The sequence below is a fragment of the Colletotrichum destructivum genome, chromosome 2, assembly GCF_034447905.1.
Source record: "Colletotrichum destructivum chromosome 2, complete sequence".
Taxonomy (NCBI): Eukaryota; Fungi; Ascomycota; class Sordariomycetes; order Glomerellales; family Glomerellaceae; genus Colletotrichum; species Colletotrichum destructivum.
This window is the reverse complement of record NC_085897.1, coordinates 2286569-2310623: the sequence shown is the minus strand read 5'-3', so window position 1 is coordinate 2310623 and position 24055 is coordinate 2286569. Positions and strand designations below refer to the sequence as shown.

The 24055-nt window shown below is 56.3% G+C and overlaps 7 protein-coding genes across 7 annotated transcripts; 5 read left to right on the top strand and 2 right to left on the bottom strand.

Moving 5' to 3' along the window:
* Positions 1–67: 67 nt before the first annotated feature.
* On the top strand, positions 68–4474 carry CDEST_02918 (Putative AAA+ ATPase domain, helicase SMUBP-2/Hcs1, Helicase superfamily 1/2, ATP-binding protein; the record flags this gene model as incomplete). The annotated part of the gene is made up of 6 exons (XM_062919077.1): positions 68–537; positions 713–944; positions 1017–2075; positions 2159–2318; positions 2405–2465; positions 2655–4474. 6 exons carry the CDS (start codon positions 68–70, stop codon positions 2743–2745), a joined length of 2073 nt encoding a protein of 690 aa, XP_062775128.1. The 3' UTR covers positions 2746–4474.
* A 3366-nt stretch (positions 4475–7840) lies between these two features.
* On the top strand, positions 7841–12099 carry CDEST_02917 (uncharacterized protein). The gene is made up of 2 exons (XM_062919076.1): positions 7841–9531; positions 9622–12099. Exons 1-2 carry the CDS (start codon positions 8950–8952, stop codon positions 11137–11139), a joined length of 2100 nt encoding a protein of 699 aa, XP_062775127.1. The 5' UTR covers positions 7841–8949; the 3' UTR covers positions 11140–12099.
* A 961-nt stretch (positions 12100–13060) lies between these two features.
* On the top strand, positions 13061–14434 carry CDEST_02916 (Putative secretory component protein Psh3/Shr3). Its single transcript, XM_062919075.1, has 2 exons — positions 13061–13530; positions 13640–14434. The coding sequence occupies exons 1-2, from the start codon at positions 13443–13445 to the stop codon at positions 14209–14211; spliced, it is 660 nt and encodes a 219-aa protein (XP_062775126.1). The 5' UTR covers positions 13061–13442; the 3' UTR covers positions 14212–14434.
* CDEST_02915 (Putative aminoacyl-tRNA synthetase, class I, valine-tRNA ligase) lies at positions 14424–18474 on the bottom strand. The gene is made up of 6 exons (XM_062919074.1): positions 18188–18474; positions 17641–18075; positions 16648–17584; positions 16494–16593; positions 15075–16443; positions 14424–15017 (listed from the first exon to the last, which is right to left on the bottom strand). The coding sequence occupies exons 1-6, from the start codon at positions 18216–18218 to the stop codon at positions 14611–14613; spliced, it is 3279 nt and encodes a 1092-aa protein (XP_062775125.1). The 5' UTR covers positions 18219–18474; the 3' UTR covers positions 14424–14610.
* A 177-nt stretch (positions 18475–18651) lies between these two features.
* Positions 18652–20849, top strand: CDEST_02914 (uncharacterized protein). The gene is made up of 3 exons (XM_062919073.1): positions 18652–19015; positions 19076–20015; positions 20075–20849. The coding sequence occupies exons 1-3, from the start codon at positions 18881–18883 to the stop codon at positions 20539–20541; spliced, it is 1542 nt and encodes a 513-aa protein (XP_062775124.1). The 5' UTR covers positions 18652–18880; the 3' UTR covers positions 20542–20849.
* A 1-nt stretch (position 20850) lies between these two features.
* On the top strand, positions 20851–22411 carry CDEST_02913 (Putative 6-phosphogluconate dehydrogenase-like domain superfamily, NAD(P)-binding domain superfamily). The gene is made up of 2 exons (XM_062919072.1): positions 20851–21094; positions 21173–22411. The coding sequence occupies exons 1-2, from the start codon at positions 20970–20972 to the stop codon at positions 22098–22100; spliced, it is 1053 nt and encodes a 350-aa protein (XP_062775123.1). The 5' UTR covers positions 20851–20969; the 3' UTR covers positions 22101–22411.
* Position 22412: 1 nt separating this feature from the next.
* Positions 22413–23743, bottom strand: CDEST_02912 (uncharacterized protein). Its single transcript, XM_062919071.1, has one exon. It carries the CDS (start codon positions 23182–23184, stop codon positions 22423–22425), a length of 762 nt encoding a protein of 253 aa, XP_062775122.1. The 5' UTR covers positions 23185–23743; the 3' UTR covers positions 22413–22422.
* Positions 23744–24055: the final 312 nt, after the last annotated feature.

The following is a 24055-nucleotide window of genomic DNA, read 5'->3' as shown; positions in this document are numbered from 1 at the left end:
GTCTTATCACGGCAACGCAATCACCGCCCCGTATATTGAGGAAGATAAAAGAAAAAAACACCCCAAAATGTCAGCATCGGAGCCCCTCTCCGTCCCCTCCTTCGCAACGACGCAGCTCACCCTTCTCTCCGCCGAGCTCGCCGCCGAGGTTGCCGAGTCCTCGGCCCTTGTCTCTCACCACGCCCCCACCGCCCTGCAACGCGCGGGCCTCGCCCTCCCCAATCTCGTCGTCGGCGCCCGCCGCACCGGTCTCGGCGGCCGCACCGTCCTCGAACTTGGCCCCGACCCGGCCGTGTCCTCGGAGCTTCCCGACCACGGCCTCCGCCCCGGCGACATTGTCTTGGTCTCCGAGCAGCCCACCGGGAATGCCAAGAAGAAGGAGGTGAAGGAGCTTGAGAGCAAAGGCGCGCGAGGCGTCGTCACGAGGGTGCGCAATGAGACAGTTGGCGTCGCCGTTGACGAGGGCAAGGGGGAGGAGAGGGAGTTTGGCGGGCGGGTTTGGATCGTCAAGGTCGCCGACGATGTCACGTACCGGAGGTGAGTCTGCACTTTCTTATGTTTGCTTTCTCCACTCTGCAGAACAGAGGGCCAGATGAGCCTTGGTATTGGTTCGGGTTGAGCATGGCCTCATCACGCGTTCGGCTCGGCGGGCCGATCGCCACTGGAGGCCGAGCTTCTTTCAACGACGAACCATTTCAACTAACCATCGCAGGATGAGCCAAACCATGGAGAGGCTTGAGAAAATGACCGAATCCGAGTACAGTGCATTCATGCGCGTCCTCTTCGGCCTCTCGAGCCCGTCTCCCGTGCCCCGAGACCTGGCATCAGACTCGGACCTCTCCAAGATCCAATGGATCGACCCTTCGCTTAACGACTCCCAAAAGGACGCCATCCGGTTCGCGCTGGCATCGCGAGAAGTGGCTCTCATCCACGGCCCACCGGGTGTGAGTCCGCCGTAGTTCCCTTTGTCTTGTGAACCAACCACATGGAACTGCGACTGATTGACACACACACAGACTGGCAAAACCCACACCCTTATCGAGCTGATTCTCCAGCTGATCAAACTCGATCTCCGCATCCTCGTCTGCGGGCCCTCCAACATCTCTGTTGACAACATCGTCGAGCGCCTCGCGCCACACAAGATTCCCATCCTCCGCCTCGGCCACCCGGCCCGCCTGCTCCCCAGCGTCCTCGCCCACTCTCTCGACGTGCTGACACAGACCTCCGAGGCTGGGGCCATCGTCAAGGACGTCCGGGCCGAGATGGATGCGAAACAGGCCTCTATCAAGAAGACCCGCAATGGCCGCGAGAAGCGCCAGATCTACGCCGATCTCAAGGAGCTGCGCAAGGAGTTCCGCGAGCGCGAGCGCCGCTGTGTCAGCAACCTCATCCGTGAGAGCAAGGTGGTGCTGGCAACACTGCACGGCGCCGGAGGGCAGCAGCTCCGAGACCAGCAGTTCGACGTTGTTATCATCGACGAGGCAAGCCAGGCGCTCGAGGCGCAGTGCTGGGTGCCCTTGTTGTCGGCGAAGAAGGCCGTCTGTGCCGGCGATCATCTGCAGCTCCCACCGACGATCAAGTCGCTGAACTTTAAGCTGAAGGCTGCGGCGCTACCGAAAGAGGCCGCGGGCAAACAGATCAAGGGCATGACGTTAGAAACAACCCTGTTTGACAGGCTACTCGCTCTGCATGGGTCATCCATCAAACGTATGCTGACCACGCAGTACCGTATGCACGAGAAGATCATGAGGTTCCCGTCAGACGAGCTCTACGGGGGAAAGCTCATCGCTGCAGAAGCAGTCAAGGAACGTCTCCTGAAAGAACTACCGTACGAAGTTGAGGATACCGAAGATACGAACGAACCGTTGGTCTTTATTGACACGCAAGGCGGCGACTACCCTGAGAAGAGTGAGGATGACGATAAGGACGCTGTCAAGAAGGCAAAGTTCAGTCTGCATGGGGAGAGCAAGAGCAACGAGATGGAAGCGGCGTTGGTGCGCCAGCATGTGCAGAAACTGGTCGACGCTGGAGTCAAGCCGGAGGATATCGCCGTCGTGACCCCTTACAACGCCCAGGTATGTCCAGTCGGCCCTCTGGGATTCGTTCAGTTCGGCAATCGCGAGATGCAGGGGGGTGCTGACATCGGATAAACCGAAAGCTCGCCGTTCTAGCGCACCTAAAGGAGCGGTTCCCGGGCATTGAGCTAGGCAGCGTGGACGGCTTCCAGGGCCGCGAGAAGGAGGCGGTCATCGTCAGCCTGGTACGGAGCAACTCTGATGGAGAAGTAGGGTTCCTCGGCGAGAAGCGTCGGTTGAATGGTAAGCTCGCAAGTGATGACCACGCCGCGCCCGGGAAGATCCCGGCATGATGTGTGACGTGACGCATGAATGTTAATGCGTTATAGTGGCAATGACACGACCCAAACGCTCCTTGACGGTGATAGGGGACTCGGAGACGGTCAAGAGGTGAGTCCGTTTGAGAATTCCTTCTTCCTATCCCATTCTCTCAACATGTTTGTGGGTCGTGCGGCGTGAAGACTTCTGCACAAATGGCAGATGGTGTTGGCTTGTAACCTGAGACACCGCTGAGCCGCACCCAGCATTCGACATATCGGGCCTGTGTCTTCTTTTGCTAACCTGTATCCTCACCACCAGAGGCAGCAACTTCCTCAAGCGATGGATGGACTTCCTTGAAGAAAACGCCGACCTGCGTTACCCGGACTTGTTGTCACTTCAGGGGTCTTGATGCCATCTTTGGGACGGTGGGAAGCCGCGGCCTCGGAGGTCCGCCACACCTCTCCTCGATGCCAGCCTTTATGCGACGGAAAAAAAAAGGCGTGGTCAGTGAGGAAGACCGGACGATCTGGAAAACAGGCGAACCGGATTCCTCGGTGTGTTAACCCACTTGAAGTGGCCGTTTACGAGACTGGGATGGTTCTTTATGCGATGCGATGCGATGTGCTGGTTCCCCAACACTGCCAAAACGGGAATGGGCTGCATTTGTCTGTCTTCTGGCGTGGCATATCGTGGAATTTTCAAGCAGCCGTCATACCATGCTCGCGTTCCACCGGGGTTCAGGGGGGAGGGAGCGTCCGTTGACGCAAGTTGATGGACGCCGGGGCCCAGGCTGCTCGGGTTATGTCGTGATCCCAGACGCGATAAGAAGGGAAAGGCAAAGACTGAAGAGACAGGGCACAGATGCCAGCCATCACTGATCAGACGAAGAAAGTGGCCCCCCCCCCCCCATGTATGTTTCAGGTTACTTTCAAGGCTGTTCCCTGTTCACGTGGCCAGACCCGCCATATTCTCCTACCGACGAGGACGGGCATGTTTGACCTTGAACGATCCGTAATTGCGCCGCTAGTACACTGTATTCTGAGTGTTTGCAAGTTTGTGCGCTGAATATTCACGGCGTTGGTTGGGGCTGTGAGAGATTGATCCGAGTCCACAGATGATAGCGGGCAAGTGTCAAAAGCCCTTGGCGCAAGACACCACAAGGACTTGGCGGAACCCCCTCTCGAAGACGACGAGTCTGATGCTATGTTCGCTGCAGATGCGAAACGACAGACAAGACGCCGTGCCCCTCTCGTATCTATCTCGTGGCTCGGTCGTTGGCAACTTGCACCGCAGCAGTTCCTCTGGATCCATGTACTTGATGAGGGGCAACGTGTGTGAGGTTCAACGATATGGATCTAGCTCGGAACTGCTGTTGCCGAATAGTCGCGGATATCGTACTAAGGGCGGGCTGCTTTGGTGGCACTTCGGAATCCGGTGTTTGCCTTGGTAGGCGGGCGCGAAGCGGGCTCAACTTATGAGTCGTGGTAAGCATACTGTGATACGGGCAGATTGTTCCAATGGGAACCACTTAGTATTTCACCCCTCCCAGCAGGATGGTTCGGCTCTGGCCACATGCGACGATGCCAATTACGGGGCACCCGCTAACTGGACGCATGTTCCGACAGCCAGATGGCCGTCGGCGAGCGATAGACTTGGTGAAGCCGGCTGTAGTGCATCTTATGCTCGCTCGATTGTGCCGTCGGGAGGCCAACGCTGTGTTGACGGGAAGATCATAGGCCGGATACCTCGTTAGATGGTGCTCCGCCGTGGTTCACCGGGGCGAGTCGATCAAACCGTCACTGACGGGGGGAGAATACTTCGCGTTCAATCGAGGTTGCATCGGGGGGCTGGAGCGACAAAGCGCAAGTTTGTGCGTGACTCTCACGGTGCAGCCATGGAGCTGCAAGTTGTCCACGATAAAACCGCTCCGACAACGGTTGGTTGTCTGGTCGTGCCATGTGTGCATGCAGAGTCTAGGAATAGATGGCTCGTCGACCAACGTGGCAAGCCGGATCCCTCAACACCTGACCATCAAGGACTTCCGGCAGGGTATCGTCGCCATTATGGCGGAGCCCACTCGCAGGAGCTTTGCCATATGGTGTTCGCTCAGCCGTCGTGAAAGATTAAGAAGAAAAAATACAAAAGGCGTCTCGCGAGTCATGGGATACGGAACGAAGAAGCCGGCAGATGCCACCACGTTGGAGGAATGGTCGAGTTTGATGCGGGCAATGGAGCATCGACCATAACTGGACTAGGCTCTGTCCAGGCAGGCAATAGGGGACAATGGTGCCGTTAGGCAAAAGGTCTGCTAACCATGTGGTGTTTTAGCCTCTCGAGCGGCGGTGTGGGGTCGGCCTCCACGCGAGACGTTTGCGCTTTGTGAAGCTGCACGTCGGGAGGGGTTGAAAGACGCGGCCGTTGACGGGGCGGCCTCGCTGGTTCAAAAAGGCGGAGTGGGGTTCGGGTATAAAGTGACGAGAAGCATCACCATGCCAGGAGCGTGTAGCTGTGCCGCAGCCTTTGGTGTGTCGCAGTTTCGAACCAAGAACAACTGCAGGTAGGTAGGCGTCTCTATGCAGGAGGACGTGACATGTGGTTGCAGTGATCCAAGTGAGGGAATGCTCCGTCGTAATCTGCGGCCCGGTGGCGCATTGGGACTTGTCCGTAAGACTGACTAGCAACCACATTTCCCCAGAACTAGCGCCGTAAAATTGACGAACAGTTGCGTTACAGTCGCCCATCGGATCAGATAGATATGGGCGTGGGCGACTGTCGGGTCTGATGACGGCGGTAAGATGACTAATTGGCCACAAACGAATCTGGGCAAACGTTAGGGAAGGCAGGTTAGTGCCGAAGGCGTAGCGATCCCTGAATTCCAACTGGCAATAGCATGACTTCTTGATAGGGTTTAGGCAGGCGTTCGTTCGTTAAGCCTAGCGCGGCTTCGCGATACTGGACGACTACGAATACACTAGGATGTGGCAGAGGTCTCGGACGGCGGAATCTGGAAGGCCATACCGGGTGAAGATGCCAAAAGTCTCTGGTTCACTGCTTGTCTCCCGCCGTCCCTGTCGCACGTACGGAAGAGGGGCGCAGGTACCGTGGTCATGGCTTTGACCTCTTTCTTGAGACGACTCGGTGAGCAACCGGGGTGGGAACTGAGCCTTGGAGTAGCGAGGCCTGCTGGTGGTCAACCGTCGACGGATGTCCAGCACGGAGTCGGGTCGGGGTTTGACTCGGGATCCGGTGGGCAGTAGCGACGAGGCCAAGAACAGGATGGACTCGATCGAGTCTGTCGCAACGGCGGAGCATTTGTTAGCAGTATCGGTGCACACCTGACGGTTGCTTCCAGTGGTTATCCGCCAATTGTAACAAGACAGGCTTGTTCGTGATGCAGGCTAGAAGCTGGGGCGAGGGTCCGGGGAGTGTTATTCGTATTGGCGATGATGCGATGCGACGAGAGTGCAGTTGACACGGGCCACGCACAAGTCCAGGACGGGACGGGGAGCGGGAGCAGTTGCGCTCGCTAACGCCTGAACCATGCTTGCTGGAAAAGAAAAGGAAGGAAAGACTGAAACAAGAGGCCATTAGGGCCAAATCCGGAAGCTCCTCGAATCAGACCAGGAGGCTGTATTGCACTCGATCCGGCAGGGCCGGGAATTGCACGATGTACCTGCTCCACGGTGGGCGTTCGGCGCGGGCAGCAAGTGTCCACCGGATACAGCATACCAGAACCATAGACGCTGACTTTCACATTTGTCAGTGCAGGTGAGCACCCAAGTCGCGTACATGTGGAGTTTCGCAAGAAAGACGAGCTGAGTGGGTCCTAATTGACTTTTTGATGGGTGTTAGTAGGGGAAAACTGTTTTGCGTTGAGGCAGAGACAACCGCTGCCTACCAACTGCCTACCTACCTATGGACCCGGAACCGGAGCGGGAATTGACGAGACTGGGAAGATCTGCACATGTGGGATATTTTGGCCTATTGTGACGGACTGTTGCATTGCTTTTTTTTCCGGGTGGAGGAGGAGGAGGAGGAGGAGGAGGAGGAGGGGGGGGGGAGTTGCTTTCCTTCTTGTTTTCATGTCTCTTTTCCCTTCCCGAAATGCAATGCGTAGGACACTTCGGTTTCTCTATTGTGAGAGACAGTCTTAGTTGGCCACATTGTAACCTGTTGCAAACCGTCAACTCGTCCCTCGTCTTCCCTCGCGACGATGAACTGGTCATGCTTCGTTCCCTCGATTGACGCCGGCTAATTGATTGATATAGCGTGCCTGTGAACATCGACTGGTGATGACATGCAGGAAAGATATTAATGGAAATAGTGGACAAATAATGTCGATTCCACGCGCCCTGCCTCCCATGTTCCATCCATCCCTCACATCGCTCATACATGGCTGCCTTTTTGCCTCATCAGCAGGACACGATATCTCAGACACGACGATTGGGTGATGTCGTCGTCAACACGTCCCTCGTCCAATAGCGTCTCATTCTTGGCCACACAGACCTTAACACTCCAATCTCAATCTCAATCAACCACCAATGCACGCACAGCGAGAGCGCCGGGACTGGCGCAACTCGCGCAACCGATGCAGCCTGTCCCTGACCTGACATTGTCCCGTCTTGCGTTTCCAGACATGATATGCACCTACTGTACTAATACTGCGTGCAAGCAACAACAAAAAGGTGGCTTGCCTCGGACGTGCAAGGACATCGAATCTAGTTGGTGGAGGTGTCACGCTGTGTGCCTCTGCAGTCTAGCGCGGGCAGCCCTCGTCGAGTCGTCAACCCCCAATGCCATTTTCGACCAGGAGCCCAGGGGGGCCCATGTTCTGTCTCCTTCCCCACTACCCTCAACGCCCCAAGCACTGGCCTCAAACATGGATTATCCCCGAACCAGGGGGGTTCGAGGAAGGAGGAAGGATGAACAAGGGGCAGGGACGTCTCAGTGCACGGCTGGGAGCTTTCAGTCTTCGTTCAGCCTGTTCTGCTTCTTCCCGACGCTGTTCTTCGAGTTATGAACAGTCACTCAGCCAGCCTAGGTACACCTTCCGACTCACGGAAGGACGGACTGGATGACTCTCTATTCGACAATGAATCTCTTTTCTCATTGCCGCGGGCTGGTCGTCTGTCTGCCAAACCCGTCAGTGTTGCCTATGATATGTGTTGTATACCTGCCTACCTACTTTGGTACTGTCGGCATGCATCAGGGACACGCCAACGCTCTTCGCGCACCATAACCGGCCTTCCAATGGTCTGTATCCCTTCTGGCCATGCATGCATGCATGCTGCTCGTTTCATCGCGCTAGCATCTGCGTCTGTTCTGCATCTGACCTGACTGACAAGCTGCCTCTTGTCATGTATCCATCCATCTGAAGTCTGGTCTCCTCACCCCTCTTTCCGTCCTTGTCCGGAAGTCCCTTGCCTTTCCCACCTCCACGTCCTCCCCCCTACCCTGTCCGCGCCTCTCTCCTCCCCTTTCCATCTAAGAGCAAATGTAAGGTACCTCATCCAAGTACTTTGTACCCATCTCGGCGCAAAATCCGACACAGATACATGCCAGTTGCTTTCCCTATTTTTCTCCCGCCCTCTCCTTTGTCTTTCTTTCCGACTCTTTCTTGGTTCTGTTTCTCCTCCTCCTTCTCCCTCCTTATCTGTAGTGCTTTCTGCCATTGGGGATGAAAAAGAAGCTTCGTCTGGACCAACCGCGTCTCTCCAAGTCTTCTTCTCTAGCCCGTCTTGGCTTATCTGTCTTGAACCTGCTCCAGGTACCACTAACTCGCACCAACATTCCTTACAACCTACCCCTTCTTTCATATTTTACCATACATCACGTATTTCTCTTGTTATTGTATAATTTCTAGCCCACCTCTATCCCTTCTTCTGTCATCTACCCTACCCTCTCTCCTCCTTGGGGCCTACACGCCACACGCCCTTAGACCGAGCGGCGCGCGCTACAGCCCATACTAACCAACGTTGCTCGCTCGCCCGCCTCGTCAGCCTGTCGCAGACTTACCCGGGTGCTCCTTCAATACATGACGCATGCTAGGGTCCCCCCTTCTTGGTCCTTTAACTACTACCCCGATCCTCGGTCCCCTCGTGGGCTTCTCTCCTTTGTTCGCCTCATCAACCCTCATGTTTTGATTGACCAATTCGAGACCGCTCCGTCTTTCCATCACAACGTCGGTGCTGCTGTCAGGAAAGCCGTCGCCACCGCTCCGCTCCGATCTCCCCGACGGGCCCAAGACGACAAGCCGCATTGCTGGCCATATGCACCATGATTCAGGTTCCAGCATAGATCACCACCTGGCCTAGACATCTGGCGTCCGATCAAGAATCCCGGTTTGGAACTGGCAAACCGCTGGCCATTGGATATTGCTTCCAAACAGGCCCGCCGCGGCACGGCACCGTACATCAATCGGCGTCATTTTTGGGACCTCACCCAATCAGTCAGCATTGTCTCTGTCCCTACGGCTCATTTCCCACAAACGTCCTCCGCCCCATGGCTTACACTGGTCGACTTGCATAAACATCGCTCTTCGCCCCCCGATCTCCTTCACTCTCGCTCTCGTCTTGAGCCCCGCGAGCAATAAACGTCTCGGTTCAGAACTGCCATGGGCCTATTCAACAAGTCGGCGAACCCAACCCCCGCCACAGGCGCCACGCCTCGATCCCTGACGGGTCAGTCCATTCGAGGCAAGATATCAGGCCCGATTCCCATTCCCAGCCCCTCCGACGACGAGTTTCCCATGCGCAATCCTGGCACCGGCATTGCCACGCCTTTAGCTGGCGGGGACATGAAGAATCAGCAGTTGCACCTTCCGCAGGCCGAACCCAGGGCCGGGTCGATTGTCTCAGTCGCCCACCCCGAAATGTCACAGCCGCCGAGGACAGACTCGGTGGTCGCTCCCACGGGATCGGCCGGTTCTGACTCTATGTCGCCGCCTACGTCTGGCGTCCACGCCCACTCGCCACAGTCGCAAAGGAGAACAAACGGCTCCAGCCACTTGCGCTACTCGGCCGTGAGCGCTTCGTCGGCACAAACCGGCGGGAGCCGTGACCGGCCACAGCGTAAGAAGTCGACTTTGCGCGGTGCACTAGGCAAACTCTTCGGTCGCAAGAAGAAGACAAGCAGTCAAGGTTCGGCCGATTCGCAGCGCATGTCAACCTACAACCCCTCGAACCAACACAAGAGCGTAAGTTTCGGCACCGGTTGTTCCCGTGCCTTGACGTTTTTCAATCCTCTTTCTGCTGAACTTGGAGACTGACCGGGAATCGATCAATAGGATATATCCGCGTTAAGCCGAGTCAGCGAGGCCGAACCAAAGCGATCGGCATCTTTGCCGATCACCGAGTACGACAGAGCATTAAGGTCTCACTCTATTGGGCCTCAGGACATCACTGCTATCGAGAGCGCCCGTAACTCTATCAACGTCGATCTATCTGTGCTAGGCCACAGGAGGGCCGCGACCGTCACTACAAGCCAGATATACTCGGCGCCGTTTAGGAGCCGTGAAGGCGAATTGGCGGGTCTTTCACCTCGTCCCGCAAGCACTCATGTACGCGGGAGTCGGCTTTTTACCGACGATGACGATCCAGAGGAAATCGGGCGGGCAATCACCAGTGATGTCAGCCAAAAGCGGCGATCCCGGAGCCTCAGTGGCATCCAGAACCCCGAAGTTCGCGCTGGTCTCCGACGCAGAAGTGACGAGATACGCTACTGGAGGGAAAGCTATGCCCCGGCTGTTGCATCCCCGGTCTCGTCCAATCCCCCTGATCATGAGCACCAATTCACGCGCGCGGTCTCTATGGATGTGCCGGATACGCCAGTGGAGCAGGGGCAACAGGTGCATACGCCGCCTCAGCCATTCTCCTTTGGCAACCTGGCTCACATGAATGTCATGGCTGGCATGAAGATCACGCAGGCAGCCAGTATAGAGACACGGATAGAGACCCTAGAGGAGAGGATGCACCGCGTGGAAGATGTCGTAACACAGCTCTGCAACTCGGTTCCTGGATTCCAGATGCATATCAACCACCAACAGCGGCCCGCGCCTTCTGTCCCTGGGCCCGAGCTATCTACTCAAACAACGAACTCGGTGCTCAACCCGGCGCTCCGGCAGTTATCACGCCAGGATGCGCCCCCCGCGTCTCGGTATAGCAGCTCTGCGCACTCGAGAGATTCTCACACCTCGTTTGGCGAGACCCCCACATACGTAGGCTCTCTGCAACTCCCTGCATCAATGAACAGACCGACCTCGAATTCCACCATCCGAGGCGTAATCAGCTTGCCTGCCATATCGCACGTTGAGACAAGCAGCAGAACGACAGAAACCGTCACGGCAGATCATTACACGATGCTTCTTGCACTTGTAGAGACGGAAAGAGCCTCTAGACAAGCTCTTGAGTCTCAGGTGAAGAAGCTAACCAGACGCTTGAACATGATTTCTGGACCCGGCGGCCATGGTCGCATTTCTCTGCAAATGGAACCGCCGCCAACGGCCAAGTCTTTTGGAAGCGTGTCAGCCTTTGACCAGGATTTGTCGGACGATGACGAAGCCTCGTCCAGAAACCGACGAATCTTGGCCGAAGACTCGGGCGTCGGGACTGGTCCTGGAGACGATGATTCATACTCGGAGGTCTTTGCGACGCCGAGAGAAGAGCAGTCGCACGGTTACGGTGCGTTTGGAGAGGAATTGCGCGACGAGGACGAAGATCCCCAGCGTAAAAAGGCGGCCAGGACTTTGTCTTTGAGCCAGATGACGTTGAGCAAGAAACCCTCTAGGACAGTCGTGCAGATTTAATATGGGGTTGCTGCGCTATGGGGTGTCTGTTTTCTTTCCCCTTTTTTTTAGACATATTTTTTCTTTTTTGAGGTTTGTCATATACCCCCGGGAGATGTTTTCCCACTCACGATGCGACGACGATGGTTTTGTTCTCGGTCGTTGAGTTGCAGACTCCCCCATCTTTGCGACTCGGCAACAATACCTCCTCTGATCTTCGATGGGCTCGGCATTGTTATGGTAGCGAAATCTTTACGCATTAATTACCTTTGGTTTTTTTACCCGTTCGCATGAGTAACTATCTTTGTTTGTAAAGATGCAACTGGGACAGTTCCGATGGCACACTTCCAGTCGTCACCTCTCTTTTCTGTTTTGTCGTTTGCTGTCTCAGTGAGACGAAGGCTTCTTCCGCATGGTCACAGCCAAACAGGGCCGGATGATGTGATACCTGTGTCTATTCAGACCGGCTCGAGGGCGTCTAATACGATCTCTCATCCACATCCATCCACTGGCCCGTGGAAGTGGAGAGAGGAGCATAATACGTATTCAGGTCGGCCCGGCCTGAATATCTACAGGTCGCATGCGTCGGTGTGTACAATATCAAAGAATTATACTTTCGGCTCGACTTCGAGGACATAAACCAAAACGGCCGACGATCCCGAAACTGGCAATAAACGCCCATGGCTACAACTATTTTAGTTTGGGCGATAAACAAACTACGGGTCAGGTGACATGGGACCCGGTCGCAATCTCGGATTTCTCATCTCGGGGGAACATGAACCAGAACGTTTCGAGAATACTTCAGGACCCCGCTGAGGCGCCCCATGAGCGTCCTGGGAACGTGCGATGGCCCTCTGGGAATTGCATAGCCTACTTTGGGCCGGGGGAGGGGGGTTGCTAGGCTAGAGAGGATACCCATCCGTGTACATCAATGGTTTGAACTGCTGATATACCAGCATAACATAGTCTCGCCTAAATCCTACATTGCAGGCCTCAACTCTGCGGGTAACATGGCGCTACCTAATTTCGGATCGTCTCTCCTTCCACTGTCCAGCCAATACTACCAGGTGCCTCTAGAAAGATGAGCGATACTAAATAGTTGCGGTTCCTTTGAGCATCCGGGGGGCCGAGGTCAGCTTTTAGCTGGACATAGTCCAGACGGGGAGAATCTCCAGCCGGAGGAACACGAAAATGGTCGTTCGCGAGTATCACATGCCAGATAGAGGTTTGTCAATACGCCAAGCAAATCTTAAGCGGTTGTGAGTCCGGCCAGCGAAGCAAACACGGGCAGGCGTATGGAAAGCTATTACAACGCGTGCATGCACGACTTTTCAATTGCTCGAGGAGAGAGATGCTTCCAAATTAGCCGTGCGGAAAGTTTACGTTATGTCACGCTGTTCAAAGCACGTGGCCATTATTGGTGCTTCGGAGAGCACATTTGCTTTGTATGTGTCCGTATACTCATCCTTAATCCCCTGCCAGTCCTCCTGTTTCTTAGGAAGCCGGCCATTCCTAAGCAGGCAGAAACCGTGACAATCCAGACGCCTGGGAGTGGAAGCTTGTATCTAAGCGGCACGAAGCGGCAGTAACGTTTGAACACACGACCAGCCGTGAAATGTGCGGTTTCGCAATGTGATTTACCAGTGGTGCCTGGGGGAGGTAGTTAGGCAGCTTGGAGCCAAATTAATACAGAGACTCGGCTCCGTCCGGCACCCGTCGAGGTTCTCCGATGAAAGCCGCAATTGGGGCGCCGACCAAACGGTCGTCTGCAACCGGGGGAGAGGAGCGGGGCCAACACACCCTCCGCAATCAACTCCACCCAAGCTTACCCACTCCCGCAAAAAAAGAGATGAAGATTGAGGCGGGCGCACGCACCCAGGCAGGATAAGACATACGGTAGGTAGGAAGGTAGGTACGTAAGCAAAATCCAGCCTGCGCACAATGCTATCTTCACACTACATTGCAGATACGGATACTCCGCGCGCGAATTGGCAGATGCGAACGACGTACGCACATACCACACGCCACGCCAAAACCCAGCCTCTCCCGCGTGTCCTTTGTGAAAAGAGGCATTGTTTTATTTTATTTCATCTTTAAAAAAAATACTTCTGACGTTTTACCCCTCCGACCGCCGCCGCCGCCGCCGCCGCCACTACCAGCCCCTCCACGCGCGCCATCAGAGCTCAATCAAAGTCATCGCGACGGACGTTCTTAGAACCTGACAAAACCTTGTCGCGATACACGATCGCCTGCGCGCATTCCGCCACTTCCTCCGCCTCTCCCTACTCCCACCCTTTGAAGTAACAGAACAAACGTTGCCCAACATGTCCGGCTGGGTGGATTGGTCCAAGACCACGCAATCCCGCAACTATCGCGGCTCGACCTCGTTCGCGACGTTCATGATCATCGGACGTAGGTTCTCCTTGCCTCCTCCCTTCATCCCCTCTCCTTCAACCGACCAAGTATCCCGAACCCCGGCGAGCACGATTGCTGACATGATCCCTCCTGTCTTCTGCCGCAGCGACCTGCTTCTTCCTCGGCATCCTCTTCGCCTCGTTCCCCTACGACTTCCCCCTCCTCTGGACCTCGGCGCCCGTCCCGGACACCTTCTTCCAGCACCTCGAGACCCACCTCAAGTTCATGCACCAGTCCCCGCCTCTCATCGGCCGCCTCCTTAACATCATTGTCTTCACCGGCTTCCTCGGCTTCTTCATCAAGCTCTTCCGCCCCTCCGAGGCCAACGTCCTCTTCGACGGCGCCTCCCTGGTCCTGTACCTCATCGGCGTCGGCGTCTACATCACCAACATCGTCAAGGGCCTGCGCTCCGTCTCGGCCGGCATCTGGGACGACCCCAACTTCACCGGCGAGGTTACGGACGGCCATGTCGAGGGCGAAATCATCCTCGGCAAGGAGGACAGCCTGAAGGTCCTAGCCGCGAGCAACACCATCCTCGCGCTCGTCCTCGTCGGCGTCTTGGTGCTGCAGGCCGGCCAGTGGTATGCCGAGCGCAAAGACCGCGAGGACATTGTGAAGCTCGAGCAGGAGGAGAGGAGCAACAGCAAGGGTTCCGGGTCGCACAAGAAGAAGCAGTGAGGGCGGCTGATTGACCGACTGCCGCTCTGATTCCTGCTGCGCTCAGAACGTGGAGTGCCGCAGCGTCGCTTGTTGTATTTGGTATATGCTCTACCCCTGTAGAAGGGTTTCGTAGCTGGCAGCACATCGTGCATCTTGTGTTGTTCATCATCTCATAGTCTCCACACAAGCGGCATCACACGTACGAAGGCAATATTAAGTTACACTCGTAGTGTTTTTTTCCCCGTCTGAAAAGTCATGTTATTTTTGGGTTTTGAGCTCCATTTCAGCCCAGGTCTCGATAAGATACTAAAGACAGGCGAAAAAGGACTAAACTATTTTCTTGCGCGACAACCCGCCACACGTTCTCTTCATTTCGTAGCACATGATCTCTCATTTCCCGGTGTGGTTTGGTTTAGCCTACTCGAGCTTGAGCTGCTCAAACTGCTTGATGGTACCCTCGAAACCTCTGGCCTCGGACTCGAGATCGACAAGCTTCTGCTTATCCTGCTTCTGGATGGCCTCGGCGACCTTCTCCTTGTAAATGGGGTCGCTGAGCGCCTTGTGCTGCTTGTCAATGTTGGAGCGAGCCTTGTCGAGCTTCTTCTTCGCCTTCTCGATCTCGGCATCGAGGTCGACACGGCCCTTGACATGCAGGTAGACGGAGGCAAGGGAGGCGACAGGGAAGGCGACGCAGCCGGCGGGACGAGTGGCATCGGCACCGATGATGTCGATGCCCGTGACGCCCTTGCCACTGAGCGTCTTGATCGAGGCGATTTGCTCATTGATTGTCTGGTGGGCCGTGGCGTCGTAGGACTGGATAATGACTAGGGTTGTGTTAGTGAACGATGCCTACGTCGTCTAACTGCCAGGGTCAAGCTTACTTTTGCTCTCCTCCTTTTGGGCATACTCGCTCATGAGCGATCTGGCACCTCGGGAGCATCCCAGAACAAGCTCGTAGGCGGCCTCGGACTTGGGGTCGTCGAACTTGGCATCATAGACGGGGTAGCTAGCGATCATGATGGACTTCGTTTTGTCATCGGGGCGGCGGGGCAGACGCTGCCACAACTCCTCGGTGAGGTAGGGAGTGAAGGGGTGGATCATGGTCAGCGCACCCTCAAGGGCAGTGTAGAGGGTCTGGATGGCGCTGGCGGCCTCCTCCGCAGTGCCGTCCTGGATGATGGACTTGCTGTTCTCGATGTAGACATCACACAGGGAGTTCAGGATGTACTGGTACACGATACCAGTGGCATGCTGGAAATCACGGTCGGCCAGGGCAGCGTTGATCTCCTTGGCGGCGGTGTTGAGCTTGTGAAGGATCCAGCGCTCAGCGAGGGTGACACCGACGGCAGGCTCCTTGGCGGGCACAAAGTCGGCGGGCAGCTTGCCGAGGACGTACTTGGACGCCTGCCAGATCTTGTTACAGAACTTTCTCCAGCCAGTCATGACCTTGACGTCGAAGTTGACATCGCCGCTCGTCGAGGTAAGGGCGGCCATGGTGAAGCGCAGACTGTCGGCACCGTTGCGAGGGAGGCCATCGGGGAAGGCCGACTTCTGGTACTTCTCGGCTTTAGCGACCTCGCTCGGGTGAAGGTTGCCCACACGTAGCTTGGCGTGGAGGTCCTCGAGCTTGATACCGGAGATGGCATCCAGGGGATCGATGACGTTGCCCAAACTCTTGCTCATCTTGCGACCCTCGGAGTCACGTACGAGGCTGTGGCAGTAGACCTCGGTGAAGGGGACCTGGCCGGTGAGCTTGATGCCGAGCATCACCATCCTGGCGATCCAGAAGAACAAGATATCCCAGCCAGTCTCGAGAACAGATGTGGGGTAGAGCTCCTCCAGGTCCTGGGTCTTGTTAGGCCAGCCCAGGGTCGAGAAGGGCCACAGGCCCGAGGAGAACCAAGTGTCGAGAACATCCTCGTCTTGCTCAAGGGTGAACTTCTTGCCCGGGAGGGCGGCCTTGGCCTTGGCCTCAGCCTCCTCTCTGGTCTTGCCGGCGAACCACTGCTTGTTGTCCAGAGGATCCGCCTTCTCGCCCTCAACCTTGGCCAGGTAAACGGGGCAGCGGTGGCCCCACCAGAGCTGACGAGAAATACACCAGTCGTTAATGTTGGCCATCCAGGCGTAGAAGCTGCGCTCGGAGGACTCGGGGCGGATCTTGATTCTGCCGTCCTTGACGGCAGCAACAGCGTCATCGGCCATGCTGCGCATGCTCATGTACCACTGGGGCTTGAGGAGAGGTTCAATGACCTGTCTTTTGTCAGTCATCATCCGGTCCGAATTCGAAAGGGGCCACCGACATCTTTGGATCGGTCGCAGAGAGGGATGGTCATGGCGTTGTCCTTCTTGTCAACATAAAGACCGAGCTGCTTGAGCTCCTCCTGGATGGTGTACCGGACGCTACAAAGGTGGTCAGTTTGTGCAATGCCGGCCGCAAAGTCTGCAGCTACTCACTCGAATCTCTTCTGGCCCTTGTACTTGCCACCGTTCTCATTGATGTTACCGTCGTCGGTAAGAATGTTGATAAACTCGAGCTTGTGCTTCTGGCCGAGGTTGAAATCGTTGGGGTCGTGCGCAGGGGTCAGCTTGACGGCACCGGTACCGAACTCCTTGTCGACATAGGTGTCGGCGACAATGGGCAGCAGACGGCCCTCGATGATGGGGTGCCTGGCCTTTTTACCAACGAGGTGAGAGTATCTGGGGTCCTCGGGATGGACGGCAATACCAGTGTCACCCAGCATCGTCTCAATACGGGTGGTGGCAACCTCGATGGTCTCGTCGGAGCCCTCGATGGGGTACTTGAAGTGAATCAGGACACCAAACTCAATCTTCTTCTCATAGCCCGGGACCTCCAGCAACGTGCGGCCGGACAGCTCCTTGTTGACGACCTCGAGGTTCGACAGAGCAGTAGTGAGTCTGGAAGACCAATTGACGAGTCTGTTAGCGCGGTAGATGGTACCCTCTTCGAAGAGTCTGACGAAGGTCTCGGCGACGGCGGCAGATAGGTTCGCGTCCATCGTGAAGGCCTCACGGCTCCAGTCGAAGCTTCCTCCCATCTTCCGAAGAGCAGCGTTGATCTTGTCGTGGTACTCGCCCTTCCAGGTCCACACCTTGTCGACGAAGTCCTCACGGCCCAAGTCGTGGCGGGTCTTGCCCTCTCTTCTCCAGAGCATGTTCTCGACAACACTTTGTGTCGAGATACCAGCGTGGTCGCAGCCGGGGATCCACAGGGTCGTCTTGCCCAACATGCGGTTCCATCGAATCATGATATCTTGAAGAGAGTCACCGAGGGCGTGGCCAAGATGCAGGGAACCGGTGACGTTGGGCGGGGGGTGAGCAATGACGAACTTGCCGGCAGGCTTGACCTTGCCATCGGCAGTGAACTCGGGCTCTGCGTGAAAGAATGTTAGCTCAGAACCTCTTATGAGACGGGCATGCGTTGCGTACTGAAGAACCCTTCCTTCTCCCACCAGTCGTACCAGGCGCTCTCAACGGCTTCGGGGTGGTAGGCCTTGAAGTGAGGGTCCTCAAGCGACTTGAGACGCTTTTTCTCTCCTTTGGGGGTATCTTCAACATATTCGGGAATAGCCTCCTCCTCCTTCTTCTCGGCCTTGGCCTTCTTCTCCTTGTTCTTGGACGTGGCGGGTGCGGCGGCGGCCTTTGCTGCCTTTTCGGCCATCTTCTGCTTGAACTTGGCGTCCTTCTCGGCCTTCTTTCGCTCCTTCTCCAACTCTTTCTCGGTCTTCACCTTCGGGGGCGCGCCGGGGGCAGCACCAGCATCCTGGCCGGCGGCATGGGTGGCGGATGTCGAGGAGACCTGAGACTTGGTTTCGTTCGAGACGGCAGGAGGCGCTTCCTCCTTGAGACCCTCGGTGGCGCCAACTGGATGAGAGAGAGACAGGTGGTCAGTTCAATGTCGGGAAGTGATCACCATCAAAGGCTTGGCCGAGGAGGCATCGTGAGAATGTGGGGGGTGGGTGGAGGGGCAGCGCACTGGGGTTTCCGCGTCCGCTGTCGGTAGCCATGGTGGCACGTGTCTGTAGGAATGGTCGTGGACGGAGAGGGGGTCGTGGACGTAGACTGAGCGACGGAGGGCGCACACGGAGTGCTCGAAGAAATATTGATTTGGACGTGGTGGATATTTTGGCGAAGAAGCCCAGTGAGGTGGGCTTCGACTGATGTCCGAATACTAATAAAAAAATCTCCAAAGGTCTCCGATGAGGGGCAGGCAACTATGACTCGACGGTCTGGTTGCAGCACTTCTCTGAATTTGACTCACAGGATTGGACATTGGACGAGGAGCGAGCGGCTTGGAGGGGTCCTGCAGCTAAAATCGGGCCTGAGCCACACAGCCCAGCAGCCACATGCCCACAGACCAGGGATGGGGGGGGATGCTGATGACATGCCTTATCGGTTCTCCATCTCAGATCACCTCAGGCATTTTCTCGCCCCTGGCGCCACGGCATCTGGAGCTTCAGCCACATTCTCTCATCAGCGTGGTCGATTCATCGGTTTCTTCTTCCGCATGAATTTAGTTGTGATCCGTCGACTTAACATGGCCCAGTCTTGACACTCGTTTTCAAAATATATTTAACCCCCCTGAAAAAAGGGAAAGGAACAAAATCCACGTCCCATCCCTGAGCTCTCAAGAGGAGAAAGTCTCAACGAGATTGGACGCGGCGGCACGATGGAGGGCATTGTGAAGGCGAATCCTTCTAATTTCGTTCGGTATACCTTCGGAAAACAAGTCCGGCTGAAGGTAACCCGCAGAAACAAACGCATCGCCAGTTTCTCTGTCCACGGCAATGCGAAAAGTCACAAGGTGAACCCGAGACACGTCCATCCACGCAAAAGAACCACTGCTGACCAGCGCGCTCGAAAGTATGGCCTTGTCCACGAAGTAAATCAACACTTTAAAAAGCTTCGAAGGACTGGCCTTCAATATCAAAGTTCACTCGTCGTGCTTGCTTCCCAGCAATACGCTTCCTGGCTGGAAGATGAACAGTTCATGTCGGCGTTGGTGGAGCCTTTCACAACGGCATCTCGCGGTTCGGACGATGAGGGCCGAAAGCTTCCCGAAGACATACATGTCCTTGCTGCCGCTGTCGACGGCCTGCACCCCCTCCGCGTGTTTGGCGACACGCCTCATGGATTCTCGTTTTACTACGCAAATATGAAGGACACGATGATACGCATGTGGAAGGATAAGCCGGATCTTCCAGACGAGCCCAAGTCGTACATCGGATTTCATACCGGAACATCCCACTTTGGTGGTGCCATGGTCTCGTGCAAGCTGCCTCTTGCCAACACCGTTTTCCAGAATGGTCGTCAGACAACCATGTTCGCGAGCCGCTGGCGTAACTCAGGACCGAGGACCGGAGTACAGGTGATACGTTGGATGGAGAAGCGGACCCATAACGTCAATTGCTTGGACCCAGACAATCAGAGCAAGTACAACATCCAGTCTCCGTTGGTCCCTATTACTGCCCCTCGAAAAATCCTCGCGGGGCTCGGAAACATAGTCAGCCTGGTTGAGGTAGATGGCGAGGAAACGCCGGCTTCGACCGAGCTCGAGAAAGCCGTCAACGAATTGTACGTCAGACGATCGAAAGAGGGCCACACGTTCCCTCCAGGCCCCGTGGGCGTTTGGGCCCTCGTTCAGCCCCCAGGCCCCAAACAATCAAAGGATCTCGACATACTACAGGAGTGGTTCGATTTATCGAGTCAAACCCAAGACGTCCACGAGGAATGGGAGCTGGCTCTAGAATTCAAAGACCAGATTCGGTGCCACTTGCAACATCGAGGCAGGCTCTACAAGATTCGTAAGTTCAGGATCGGCTTTGCTCGCGACATACACAATGCAATACTGACAGACTCGAAGTGAGTGGCGGCGGAGGATGGGGAAAGAAGCGAGGGCTCCTGTCGTTAGATCCTGATGTCGCCTACTCGCTGTCACCCGGGGATGAGGGTCTGGACAGCTTCATTCGGTCCTTTGAAAGCCGCAATGACGGGAGTGCCGAGCAAGACAGGAGTACTTGGCAAGATGTGGTTGCCCCGGGCTCATACATCCAATACTTCATCACGCCCCCCTTCAGCGCCCGACCGAAACCTACGAGAGCGAGCGGCTCGACTCTGAACATTGCTTTTGGCGTATCGGAAAGTGAAACTGTGGAGGAACAGCCGCTGACCGATGGCGCTTCGGAATGGACGGTCGTCCCTCAGCACTTCGGTGCGGTATCAAACCTTGGTATTTTCATCAAGTCTAATGTACACAGAAGTGGGAACGGATCAAAACTCAGCGTGCCGGGGTCGTGGTTTGGATACCTGAAGGCTACTGAAGGGTACTGAACCACCAAGTCCCTGAAGGCTACTATACCACCAAGGCCATTCAAAAAGCTATGAGCAGGTGGGCGCCAAGCTTGTGTATAGGAATTGCGTAGGAACTATGTACGAAGGACTGTAATAATAGGAAGGTTTGCGCTATGAGCCTCCTTTTCTCGCAGTGTACACGCAGTTTAACAGACATTCGGGTGGTTGTGGTTGTCGGCCGTTCGTCCGGTGTGTTATGGTTCCTACTGGCTATACGCGGCAATAAGACGCACAGGGCCTGACGCACGCAGTGCTGTATGAACCCATGGCGGAAGTCAAGCTGCAGTGGATGCATTCCCTTGTGTGCGTGCGTGCAACTGTTATTAGCTCAACCCAACCCCACCATCCAACTCATCTCATATAAATCACAGTCAACTCAATCGTGAAGCCCGATAACTATACCGAACATGGCAGCAAACGGCGAGACACCCTCCAAGGTTGGCGTCATCTCAATCGGCGATATGGGCGTCGGCATCGCTAAGCTCCTCGTCGCCAAAGGCTTCCGGGTCGCAACCAACGTCAAAGGCCGCAGGTAACCCAACAGCCAACTACCTCCCATCGGGTCCTCAAGTCACTTCGCTCACGCTCCCAACCCCCCCTCGCCTTACAGTCAAGACACGATCCAACGCGCCCGCGAAGCAACTGTGGAACTCATAGACTCAGACCTGGACCTCGCGTCTCAGTGCGCCGTGATCCTCTCCGTTGTCCCTCCCCGGGACGCCGAGGCGACGGCGGACCGCATCGTCGACGCCCTCGCCGGCGCCTCGCGCAGCGTGCCCCTCTACTTCGTCGACATGAACGCCGTCGCGCCCTCGACGTGCAAGTCCGTCGCCTCGTCCTTCGCCCGCGCCTGCGTCCCCGCCCGCTTCATCGACGCCTGCATCATCGGCGCCCCGCCCCGGCCGAAATCCGCCCCCAACGCCGGCACCAACGTCTCTTCCTCCTCGGCCCCACCGGGCGACGACGACGACGACGACGACGGCTGGTACGTCCCGGGGGTGCCCATGTCCGGCCCGCACAAGCTGGCCGACCTCTCCCTTCCGGGGACAGAGGACCACGAGACGGAGACGTTCGGGGCCCGCCTCAGCGCCGTCCTCGGCGGGAACCACATATCGGCCGAGATCGGTGCGGCGAGCGGCCTCAAGATGTGCTTCGCCTCCATGTCCAAGGGTTTTACCGCCATCGCCACGCAGGCCTTTACGACCGCCCACCGGATGGGCGTCCTGGACCAGCTGCGCGGCGAGCTGTCGGCGCGTCTGCCGAGCTACCTCGAATTCGCCGAGAAGGGCGTCGTGACGATGCCGCCCAAGGCGTATCGCTGGGTCCGTGAGATGGAGGAGATCAGCAAGACGCACGCCGAGGAGGGCGGCTTCGGACCCGACCTGTTTGTGGGCGCTGCGGGTGTGTACAGGGCGGTAGCCGAGGACTCGCCGCTTGGAGGGGAGAAGATTGGCAAGAGAAAGAGGGGCATGACGGTGGAGGACGTGGCGGCGGCCATAACTGAGGGGTTCGAAAGAAAGAAGAAGAAGACGGACTGAGGCTGGCTGGGGTACCTGCAGGGAATTACGAGACAAGGATATCACAATGGTCGACGACGTCAAAGTGAAGGGTGTTTCGTCCTGAGAAATAGTTTCTATTCATTCACATGTTGTTTTCCTTCACACACACACACACACAGCTCGCTCTGAACGCCGTTCATGCTTAGAAGCATAACAGAAACCATGTCCTTCCAACCCCAAATCCAATGTTATAAGCCCGCTCAATCCTGATGTTACATCGCCGTCCACTGTACGCCATAAAATAAATACTCCCTCATGACAAGTTCATCTGCAAGTTCGTTCCATGAACCCATATTACACATTACAGAACGGATAAGGTCAAATCACCCATCAGCTTCGCCTTGATCTGGATATCCACTTGCAGGTTGATTTTCAGGTCCACAATGAAGCCTCGTTCGCCTTCATTGAGGATGTCGCGCGGGTTCTTTGTTCGCGCCGGCAAAGGGGTAGAGAAGTCAGGGCCGCCGGGTGGAAGCTCGCCACCCTCCTCGGGCATCTCACGTATCGGCCCTCTCAGGGAAAGATCTTTGGATGTACGTCTGCGAACGGCAGGGCGCCTAAAGGGCTGAAAACTCGGCGACGACGACGACGACGACGACGACGACGAGCTACTTGTGTTATCGGTGTCTGATGCCTGCGAGTATCCGATATTCTCTCCGAGTTGCGATGTTCTCGTTGGCGCGGATCGCCGCGCCGAAGCGCTTGACCGGAGAGGTACCGGGTCTACTAAATGCTCATCTTCCGAAGGCATCAATGGTGCTGGTGGGGCCCTATATCCTGAAGGTCGTTTCTTTACAGGTCTTGAGCCGGGCTGTCTTGAGCCCGAGGTTTTTGTACTAAGGCTGCGGGGGGCGGCGTCCTCGTCACTCTCGTGCTCGCCATATGAACCGTCTGACGCAGGTCTGTTCTTGAGGTCTGATGCTGGCCGACGTGATGGTTTTCTTCGTGGCTTAGGGGGTAGAGACTTGGGCCCTAGACTTGATTGTTGTTGAGAGTTGCGTGGTGTAGGCCTGCTGCTGTTCGTGGATGGCGGCGGGCCCTCCGTGTGCTGGGCTGATTCCATCCCGTGTGAGTAATGGAATCTTCTCTCGAGAGGCCTGGCGACCAGAGACGACGGCTTGTATGCGTGTTAAGAGGGTGCCGAAATGTTCCAGGATATACTCGACAGCACAAAGTCGGTTGCGTATGTTCTGCAGATCCCCAAAAAGTAAGATGTAAGAGCCTCTTGGGTTGAAACAAACCCTCGTGTCGCGGCTCTACAGGTGGTTGTGTCTCTTTATGTGTTGATCGCCGTCGCCACGATTCAGTCGCGCAGGGACGAGCGCGAAAGCGGTCTCCGCGCCCGAAAGTGGTGATATAGGTCGAAACTAATACCAGCGACCGTCATGTTGTTGAGCCGCTCGCCGTCGGTCCGTTAAGAGTCGTAAATCTGATCAGGTAGAGTAGTAGTCGGTGTCTCCGTTTGTTCAAAATGTGGTCGTGCCCGTATTCACCGGTGGCTCTCCATTTCGGGTGCAACGATTTCCAAGGTTTGAGATGACGGTGGGAAGAGGGGAGGCAACGATGCGCTGGGACAGACCTGGAGTTGAGTTGAGGGAAGAGGAGAAGGACCAGAGACGTTGACGGGGGGGGGGGTTGGCCTGGGAGGAGGAGTGGGCAGTTGAGCTGCCAAAGCTTCCTGTGCGCGTTTGTATGTACGCTACCTACTCGTGTACGCAGCGCATTTGCGCATGCACACTGACGTTGCAGCCCGGACGTGCATCTGGTGGGGGGACACGCGGGGGGGGGCATGGGCTTCTGGGGTGCGAGGTTCCTTGGTTTTTGGGGAACTTTGCCAAGTTGCATTTCACATGCATGGAGGGTCCCCGCGATCGGAAACTTGTTTTTTAAGGGGGCGGCGGCTCATCCGTGGGCCTTGCCGCCTCCCCAAATGG